Source organism: Tamandua tetradactyla, chromosome 20 (genome assembly GCF_023851605.1).
Source record: "Tamandua tetradactyla isolate mTamTet1 chromosome 20, mTamTet1.pri, whole genome shotgun sequence".
Lineage (NCBI taxonomy): Eukaryota > Metazoa > Chordata > Mammalia > Pilosa > Myrmecophagidae > Tamandua > Tamandua tetradactyla.
In genome coordinates, this window is record NC_135346.1 from 29831353 (window position 1) to 29842356 (window position 11004).

Consider the following 11004-nt stretch of genomic DNA (forward strand, 5'->3'; position numbering starts at 1 on the left):
GGATGCTAGAGATGGATGGACAGTTAGTTAAATGTAAGGTAATGAAGGCAGTTCATTAGTGAGTCTATAAGTAATATAAGCAATAGTGCCATATTTGAAAGTGAATATGATTGAAATGGTTTGTATAGAGCCATGTGTCCCACCGATTAACACTATAAATATAAATAAGTTTTTATATGAACTATTTCAAAGGTATGAATCTTGTACAAGCAGTAAATAATATTGGAAAAATAGAGGGGAAAAATACTATGGCATGCTATTGTCTATGTTTAACAGGAGGACATCAGCAGTACCAAAGGTAAATAATTGGTGGGGTGGGCAGAGTTAAAGGGAGGTTTGGATTTTCTATTTGGTGAGGGGGTGTTTATCGGTTATTTTTCTCTGGGAGCTATGAAAATTGACTGTTGATGATTATACAGCTGAGTGAGGATAATGTGAGACATGGACTGTTGACGTCAGACATTATACATGAAGCTCCATGAAGCCACATAAATGGCTGAAGGACACACCGAGGAAGTAGAATGGCGAATTGTGGTGTACACATATGATCAAATATTGGGCTGCTACAGAATGGAATGAAGTCACGAGGCACACAAAGATGCAAATGAACCTGAAGGACTTTATGTAATGCAAAATAAGACAGAAACAAAAGAGCAAATATTGTATGGTCACATTTAGAAAATACTTATAAGAAAATTGGCGCCTATGTTGTAAGCTCTTATAGCAGTAACAATTAGTCCGGAGCTGTAATTGTTATTTCCAGATTTTGAGAGGCTGTGCTAAATATGTACAACCTGGTATTTCCTTTGGAATTCTGGACACACATGTGACACCTAAGACTCAGAGTAGAAGCTCTGCAGGTCTTGAAGTCAGCATTGTCACATACAATTGTTTAAAAAAAATTGAAAAAGAGATCAGGCTTCAATTAGCGATAAGAACAAAGCCAATCCGATTGGGGCTAAGGTAAATCAGAACACAGGGGTAAGGAGGATATTGTTTGTACTTTAGAACTTCACCTACTCTATGAGACCAACAGGGGAGAGGTTTATTTTGTCCAAAACCTAAATTTTCTAGTAGCACATAATCTATCTATAGAGGAGAGTGGTGTATTGAAGTCTCCTACTAGTGTTGAAACATCTATCACTCCTGTCAGTTTTGCCAATGTCTGTCTCATGTACATTGAGTTCCTTGATTGGGAGTATAAACACTTATGATTGTTATATCTTCTTGGTGAATTAACCCTTTAATTAGTATATAGTGTCCTTCTTTGTCTCTTATGATGTCTTTACATTTAAAGTCTATTTTGTCTGATATTAGTATAGCTACTCCTGTTTCCTTTTGGTAACAACTTGCATGGAAAATCTGTTTCCATCTTTTCACTTTCAATCTATTTGTGTCCTTGTGCCTAAAATGAGTCTCTTGTAAGCGGCATATAGCTGTATTATGTTTCTTAATCCATTCTGCCAATCTGTAGCTTTTAATTGGTTAGTCTAGTCCATTAACATTCAAAGTTATTACTGAAAAGGCATTTCTTAATTCCACCATCTAATCTTTTTTATTTTATTTGTCAGATCTGTATATTCTTTTCCCTCTCTCTCTTTGTATTCTTTCAATCACCCTTAGTGGTACTCTTCAATTCTGCGTCCTCCTCCAGACCTACCACTCCTGTCTTTTTTTTTTTTTTTTTCCTCCAGCCAGCAGAACTCCTTTTAGCACTTCTTGTAGGGCCAGTCTCTTGTTGACAAATTCTTTCAGGACTTCTTTGTCTGTGAAAACTTTAATTTCTCCCTCAATTTTGAAGGACAATTTGGCTGGGCACAGAATTCTTGGCTGGAAGTCTTTCTCTTTCAGGATCTTGAACATATCATACTACTGCCTTCTCACCTCCAGGGTTGAATAGTCTGAACTCAGTCTTATTTGGTTTCCCTTGTATGTAGTAGATTGTTTTTCTCTTGCTGCTTTCAGGATTTTCTGCTTCTCTTCAACATTTGACAGATTGAATAGTATGTGTCTTGGGAAAGGCCTATTTGGATTTATTCTGTTTGGAGTTCATCAGGCTTCTTTGACTTAAATATTTATCCCTTATGAAGATTGGGAAGTTTTCCCCTATTATATCTTCAACTACTCTTCCTAGCCCTTTACTCCTCTCTTCTCCTTCTGGGACACAATGATTCCTATATTTGTGAGCTTTGTTTTGTCTATCATTTCCCTGAGATTCAATTCAATTTTTTCCATCTTTTTTGCCATTTGCTGTTTTGAGTCTTCGAAGTCAGTTATTCTGTCCTTTATATCACTTATTCTTTCTTCTGTCTCTTCAAATCTTGTGTTATGTGCCTCTAGTATATTTTTATTTGGTCAGCAGAATCTTTAATCTCTGTGATATCTGCTATTTTTCTATTTATTCTTTCAAATTCCTCATTATGCTCTTCTACTGTCTTCTTGATCTCCTTTATGTCATTTTCTATCCCACTTATTTTATTAAGTAGAGTTGTATGAACATCTTTGATTAGTTCCAATGTCTGTGTCTCCTCTGGTGTTTTAGTTTGGTCATTAGGCAGGGCTATATCTGTCTGCATTGTGATATACTTAGTGATCTTCTGCTGACTTCATGGCATATAAATATCTTGATTGATTTACTTTGGGAGCTGATTTTTTTCGTTCGTCTGAGGCCTTGTGTTTGCAGGATGGTTGCACATCAGGGAGCAGGGCACAGGGTGAAGAACTCAAGTACGATGATTTGTTTCAGGGCAGGTATGGGCTCAGGTTGGGGATGTTATGCTGATGCTTGTGAACGTGGGTGCCCAGTGGCCAGGGAGGATGTAGCTGTGTGGGTGCACTGGTCTGGAGGGTGTATCCCTTGTGTGCACTGGTCTACGGCACGGGGCCCTTTTTACACATGCATTGTAGCACATAATCTAATTCACCCTGTCTGGATAGATCATTTAAACAACCCAAACACATGGACCCAGAAAGGGAATGAAAGCTTGTAATTCTGTATAACTTAATGTAACACCCAGATATATTCCAGAGTAGATAACTGAAAGCATTGGCAAAGCGCCTTGAGGGATGGGAGAAAAAATATGGAACTGTGAAATTTTAACACTGGGGAAACCCTTGATACTGTCTCAAACATAAGGGACTCCCAAGTCAATAAAGCCAAGCCCTTGATCTTGAAGCTTGCTCTTGTGAAACTTATTTATGTAGCAGTAAAGCTAAGCCTGCCTATAGTTATGCCTCAGAGTTACGTCCAGAGAACCTCTTTTGATGCTTAGATGTGGCCTTGCTCTCTTTAAGCCCAGGTCTGCGAGTAAAATCATTACTCTCCCCTCTACATGGGACATGACATCCAGGGCTGAAAATCTCCCTGGCAACATGGAATGTGACTCTCGGGGATAAGCCTGGCCCTGACACCATGGGATCGGCAATGTCTTCCCGACCAAAAGGAGAAAAGAATTGTAACAAATAAGTTATCAGTGGATGAGAGAGTTCAAATAGAGTTGAGAAGCTACCCTGGAGGCTACTCTTATGCAAGCTTCAGCTAGATATTTATCATGGTCTCCCAAACCCCAACCAAAACCATTCCTGCTTATTCTAAAGAACACCTAGGCCTTTATCTGAGATTCTACAAAGGATTACTTTCCAGAAACCTATATCCTCCAGATGGGTTCCTAGAGCAGTTAAGTTCTGAAACACTGAGGGGCCAGCCTCTCCAGAATGTCGTCCAATTCCATCCCCATCCCATTTTCCAACATGAAAATGTTTGAATGGGTATAGCCCAAATACCCCTAAAGATTGGGAGAAATATCAAAGGAGAAGATGGAGTTGTAACAGAGAAGATATGATTTAACAAATGATTATGACTGCTGGATCATTATATTGATATTTCTTTTAGTCTCCAATGTCTTGGAGCAGCTTAAAGGGAAAACCGAAAATTGTGGAACTGTAACTCATACCAAATTCTGGAATCTGTTCTATAATTAATTTTTGTGGTGTGCTTTGAAATTCATTGCTTTTTTTGTATATAGGTTATTTTTCACAATAAAAATTTGAAAAAAAACTGGAAGATCTGCAGCCCAGGGTCCTCATCCCAGAATGGATAAATAAATAATGGTATATACCATTAAATACAATACAGCAAAGAAAATGAATGAATTACAAGCGCACAAAGAACCATAATGGTTATATTACTTTGTGAAAATTCATCACTCATGATGTTGTGCACATTTATTTATGAACAGTAAAATTTAATTAAAAATTTAAATTTTAAAGAATTCTTGGAGCCCTTCTCTAACTAATGAAGTGTAATATATAAGGCTGGAGTCTGGAGATGTGCATTTTTAATCAGCCCCCTTAGTGTATTTTTGATGTCTCCTGGTCCATAAGAATCCCTGACATAGAGAGAGTCAGTTCATCTGAGCCCTTGGAACCCATGAGCCAGAAGGGCAGGTCCTTGAGAAACAATGAGAAATACGGAAAATAAGAGTCAGCTCTATAATAGAAAGAACAGTTCCTAGTTCACAAGGAACAGTTTACAGAGCTCCTTTACACGTGGCATTATATTTCAACATGAAGGAACTGTGAAGACTTGACCTGGGCTAGGAAAAGAACCAGGCACAATTTCAAGCCAATAAGAACTGTCATATAGAATGAAGTATCTCAGGAAAAATGCATGATTTTTTAAGTGACTGAAAGGATATAAACCAAAAGTTTATATCCAAAAGTGGTTATTGGGGAGTCTTTTTTCTTTCTTTCTTTTCTTTTTTTTTTTTTTTTGGCATGGGCAGGCTGCAAGAATCAAACCCTGGTCTCCAGTTTGGCAGGCAAGAATTCTTGCCACTGAGCCACCATTGCACCATCCAGGGAGTCTTTTTTAATTGCCTTTTCTATGTTTTTGTTTTCTAACACTGAAAACATGTAAAGAAGTGGCTAAAAGCATAGTCTCTGCAATTTGACCATCTAGGACTCAAACCCTGGCTTCATGGTTAGCCATGTGACCTTACAGAAGTTACACGAAGTCTCTGGGTTGCATCTCCCTTATCTGCAAAGCGGGGGCCTTGATGGTACCCGCATCGGAGGATTATTGTGATATGTAAGAGAAAATGCAGGTAACAGAGTCAGCACGCTCTGTGTAAATAATAAGTGATCGATCAATATTAAGTACCGGAAATCAACCTTCATTGTTTCTTTCCTTTCATAGCATCTATTCTGTTGGGTGGATCTTCCTCAGAGAAGCTACCCCCTTCTGATCTTTGTAGTTCTTTTCTCATCCCTAACTCCAAAAGTAAGTACATGACTCAAACTTCAGCCAGTCTGGTTATGCTGTCCCATGGCTACGTGACCAAAGTCAAGTCAATGAGAATTAGCCCCAAAACCCTCATTGGCCCTAAGAGGGAAGAGATTATTTCGTTCCGCTACACTTGATGTCCTTGAGCTTTGGGGCCCACCACAGACAGAAAATCTGCCTGGGATTTAACCTACTCAGAAGAAAAAGAGATTAGATAAGGTAGCTTCCAGACGACATTATTTGAATGTGTTGAGCCAGCCATACCTGAAGCAAAGTTCCTTGGACTTTCATTTACAAATCAATAAATTACCTTTTGGCATAATCCAGTTTCATTTTTATTATTAAAATTTATCATAAAATGTTACACTCAATTCCTTGAGACTTATAAGAAACTCTCGAACTATTTGGCCGGAGTTGCTGTACCATTTGCATCCCCAGCAACAATGAATGAGAGTTCTGTTGCTCCCACATCCTTGCCAACATTTGATATTATCAGTCTTCAATTTTAACCATTCTAACAGTTATGTAGTAGTATCTCATTGTGGTTTCAATTTGCATTTTTCTAAAGATTAATGACGTTGACCATTTTTTTTCATGTGCTTATTTTCCATCCATATATTTTTTGGGTGGAAGTATGTGTACAAATATTTTTTAGTGGGTTCTTTGTCTTCTCCTTACTGAGTCGTAACAGTATTTTTTGTACATTTGGGGATGCAAGTATCAGATATGTGTTTTGCAAATATTAGCTCCCAATTTGTGGCTTGCTTTTTCTTTTCTTAACAGATTTCTATAGGTAGAGGCAGGGAGGAGATTACTAGTAAAGAGACAGAAGAATAGGTAAGAATGATGTATGTATGCATGTGAGATGGTAACAGACTAGCCTGTATGCACCAGAGAAGTGGGTGATCATGGGAATAAAGTTGATAATCCACATCAAAATAGGGTCAGGATAAGTAAAGAACTGTAAGGCAGGAAGAGTTTAGAATGGATACAGCAAGCAGTGGGAAGCATACAACATTCTTAAGCATGGGAGTAGCATTAAAAAGTGGAAATTCAGAGGAACCCTGACCGTATTCACCACGTGCCTTTCCAGATGAGAGAGAAACTCTGACTGTATTTGCCATGTGCCTTCTCACTTGAGAGAGAAACCCTGAACTTCATCGGCCTTCTTGAACCAAGGTATCTTTCACTGGATGCTTTAGATTGGACATTTCTATAGACTTGTTTTAACTGGGACATTTTCTCGGCCTTAGAACTGTAAACCAGAAACTTATTAAATTCCTCTTTTTAAAAGCCAAAAAAAAAAAAAGTGGAAATTCTACTTCAGGTGGCACAGGAAGGACAAATTCAAAGGATGAGAGGCAAGGAGGCCTGCTGGGAGGCTATTCTGGCATTTGAAGAGTGCAAGTATGAGAATGTAGGCTGTGATTGTGGCAATGGGAAGTGAGGGGACAGAGTGAATGACACTACATTTTAAAGTAAGAGAAGAAGAGGCATCTCAACATAATGAACGTGAGGGATAAAGATGGAGAAGAATCAATAGTCACTTAAAATGAATTTTGGAAAGTATCTAAGAGATCATTTATTTCCATCTTTAATTTTAGATGGAATTAATTGAGACACTAAGGCCCAGAGAAGAGTAGTGATTTTTCCAAGTTTCCACAGCAAGTTATCACCAGAGTCACAGACACAGTCCAGATCAACAGATGCAACCCTTACTGTATCCACTACATTGACCTGACCTTGGTACTCTAAGGTCTCCAATCAAGGAAACATCTTACACACAGAATCCTGTTGGAAATGAGAACTTGCTACCATTTCTCCTCTCTTGGTCTCTACTTGCTCCTGCCTGCCCACCACCACCCCAACTTAAGAAGAAAGCAAATAGTGTTTCCCCTACATGCTTTGTTCTGTTCACCCACATACTTTTTTGCCTCTGTGGCATGACAAGCATGTCACCAGCAGTTTGCATTATGTAAATCCACATTCTCCTTGTTGGGACAAATATCAAATTAAAACTATAGCGAGATCTGTCTACATGGATATATCTCAGATCATAATGTCAAGCAAAAAAAAAAGGAGGCTGCATATAATGTTACAACATGACATTTTTTTAAGTTTAAAAATCTGAAAAACTATTTTCAATGATTATGGATACAGGAAATTACAGGCATAAAAGCACTGAATCAGTGAAAGTGGTTAACTTTGGGACAAGAGAGAAGGGAATCCAAGGGACCCTAATTATATCTGAAATGTTTTATTCCTTAGAAAAGAAAGAGAAAGCGGTGAAGAAGTTCTGATGCAAATATGGCAGAACACAGAAATTTGATAAAACCAGATGGTGAGTATATTATTCTAATATTCTCTATTATCTGGATGTTTGGAATGCCTCAATAGTTTTTTAAGTATTAAATGGAAAGCATCATTTAATCCTGTCGCTGCTCACACTCAATCCCTTTCAATGATTTATATTTAGCTAAAGGTTGAAAGGAAAGCTACAAATATCCTGATCAATGTAGGGTAATGTATCTCGCCCACATCCTCTGTTGAAGGATGTAAATCTGCCAAATTTCTTTGAGAAAGTGGTAAAGATAAGAGAAAAGTGATGGAAGCTTTTAGATCTATGACATTTGACATGGCTTGCTCTGTAACTAAACGAGCAACTGTAGTTTATTAAACAATGGCAAGAATCTCAAAGAACCCAAGAAATCAAAAATAATGGCAATTGGCAAAAAAAAAAAAAAACACCCTTTCACTATATGCAATTGGGAGATTTATGTGTGCAAATGAGTGACACCACGTAGGAACAAATGCAGTAGGCAGAGTCCACTTGATGTGAATGCAGCACACATTCGGTATAGGCAGAGCCAGCATTTATTACTGTGTCGCACCACGGCCAGCCAGGTGGGCAGCTGTCTAGCATTCAGTGCTACCAGGAGCCTTCTCCTTCCTTCCTCCCTTACCACTGAGGACTTGCTGTTTGGTCCTCATGGTCCACTCCCACCAACACAGACACAATAGCAGAAGCAGTCAAAGAAACATGAGCACAGACTCCTACTCCAGTGGATTTAGGTATTAGAATAAAGGAAAGGGGATGGCCGATATTAGCTAATGATGAAACTGTGCTAAATCCATGAGATGAATTATCCGATTTAATGCTCACAACAGCCCCAGGTGGTAGGTGCTACCATTAAATCCATGTTACAGCCAGGAAACCTGAGCATCATAGAAGGTAAGTGACTGCCCAAGTTGTTCCAGGATGTGTCTCATATCTTGTTCCAATTCTTTAGGCTAAAAAAGGAGAACCTAAATGGGGGTGTTTCAATCAACTGGTCTCAGACCCACAGTACATGTTTCAACCTTTGTAGGGAAAGGCCCTGGCAAGTATGAAGAACATTAATGGCAAAAGTCATGAAAAGCCTCAATAAAAATTAATAACAGGCTGAGTCTTGTTGAAAGTGCGAACCCAGGATTCTAACCAGTTATCAATGGCAAGTTGTAAGAACTTGGAGAGTGCTTTCTTCATTATTGGCTCATTTGTTTATTTTGCACTCTAGACCTCTATTTTATGTGAATCTTTGACTGAAGGACAGGATGTCAGGCAGAAGCAGAACTGCTGTGGTCAGGGAGCAGGAACAGAGCTCCCTAACACCTCTCCAGGGCAGAATTTGCATCCTCCTCCTTTTATTGATGAACAAATGGAGCCCCAGAGGGAAAATGTGATTGCTAGGATCTTAGAAAAGTAATAACAATGGCTAACATTTGTTGTGCATAACCATGTACCAGGCTGTTTTAAGTGTTTCACGCACTTACTTCCCACAACAACCCTAGAAAGCATGAGTAATTATATGATGAAATCACACAGATGAGGAAACTGAAGCACAGAGAGGTTGAGTAAATTGCTCAAGGCAAGTAAAAGAACCAAGGTCAAGCCAGACATGTTGGCCTCAAATCCCAACCTCCCTCATCCATGTCTAACCAGGGGTAGACTGAGTCAGATCTAGAATCCAGATCCCTGGCTTTCAGACCAGTGGTCCAATATGTTCCCCATTACCCCATGTTATGTCTGCCCCTCTGAGGTAAATGACCCAGGACTTCAAGGGAGAGAATATGAAAGGTTTATAAGTCCCAGAAATACAGAAGTAAAATATTTCATAGCCAAAGGTCGTGCCTTTTGTGCCAAGGGAATTATTGGAATTTGGTTGCTTCTAGTTTGGGGGCCAGGAAAGATGGTGTTGGGGAACCACTCCTTTGCTATGGGAGCCAAGGAACCTAGACTGAGACTTCAAGCAGAGGAAGCAGGATAAGGCTGCTTCAGATCTGCTTTAAGGACCTTGAATGTCCTCTATGTTGTCGAGCCCAGGACAAAACCTAGAGGGGAAAGTTATCTGTCTGGAAGTAAAACCTCTTGGCTTCAAGAGGTGCTCCTGGGCTCTCCCTCTCAGGAACCACAGCAGAGCTCCAGGAAGACATGGATTCCCAACAAGGGTTAGGGATGACTCTTGGAGTGATGCCCTGTATCTCCCACCCAACTCCTCCCCCAGATCTCACGTCCCCTTCCCCCAAAGCCCAACATCCAGGCCACTTCTCACTGATATACTCTCCACATGAGGCCGTTGGGCCCCACCTCAGGGCTACTCTAAGAAGAAGCAAGGGACTCGCATCAGGGTGACTAGCCATCCTGGTTTGCCCAGGACTGTGCCAGTTTGATCCCTGAAAGTCCTGCATCCCAGAAAATGCCACAGCCCCAGGCAGATCAGGACACTTGGTCCCCTTGTGTCGAGTCTCAGGTGACTTGACAACTTCTTAGAGCAGCATCTTCCCATGACCTCAACTTATCTTACCAAAAAAAAAAAAAAAAACCTCACTTTAGCAGGTAGGAGCCAGGAAACTGCCTGTTTTATTTCAATAACAGCACCCTGATGAAAACAGGCCAAATATGACCCCCTGGGCCACAGAGGAACTCACTGCCTTCCTGTCCCGGGGAATCTTGGGAAGAAAGGAAGGAAGGGCTTAGTCACACCCGGGGAGTGGCGGCCAAGAGCTGCGCCCTCCGCAGAGCCAGGCAAAGACTCCTTCTTCAGGAAAAGATGTTTCACAGGCTTCACTCCATTTTTGCACAGCCAGGATGAAAAATGCCTAACTGGCGAGGGAAGAAAGGCAGCCAGAAACCAAAACCAATGCTCTGTGTTTGGAAGAGCAGCTTCCCCAACCCAGCAAGCCCCTGAGCCTTCGCGGGGCAAACCACCTGGGCCAAGCCAAGGCCAACCCCACCCCCACCCCAAGGAAACTCACCTGGGCCCCAGGACACACTCCGCTCCCCAGGGATACAGAAGCAGCCGCCCATGTGTGCACCATCCTCCCCAGGCTGAGGCCCTCGGGAACGCCAGCCAGAGAGCGCTGGGAGGGGCCGGCCTCCCAGCAGTGTCCCTCCTCCCGCCTCCTCCGGCCACACCAGGGACCAGGGCCCGGCTCAAGGCACAATGCAGCCTTTGATATCCGGGCTGAGCGGGAGGCCCGGGAGGATGGGAGGGGCAGCCCAGCCCAACGCCCAAAGTCCTTGCAACTTCAGCCTTCTGACTGGGGAGCAGCGCTGCTCCCTGCCCTTCTGCAGCCGCCTCAGGCCTATCAGGCTGCGGCACATTCCTCGCATTCTAGGATTGAGATACACAGTTTGGTTCTTGTGGGGGCGGCTGGGGTGGGGGAGGAGGGCAGAGAGC

At 41.3% G+C, this 11004-nt stretch overlaps 1 protein-coding gene across 1 annotated transcript in view; it reads right to left on the minus strand.

The window, feature by feature from the left end:
* Positions 1-10756, minus strand: part of SH3TC2 (SH3 domain and tetratricopeptide repeats 2) — a 91657-nt gene extending 80901 nt beyond the window's left edge. The window contains exon 1 of the mRNA XM_077137367.1: positions 10580-10756. Coding sequence (XP_076993482.1) covers positions 10580-10631 — 52 coding nt within the window. The 5' untranslated portion in view covers positions 10632-10756. The remainder of the gene's footprint in view (positions 1-10579) is intronic.
* Between the last annotated feature and the right edge of the window lie 248 nt (positions 10757-11004).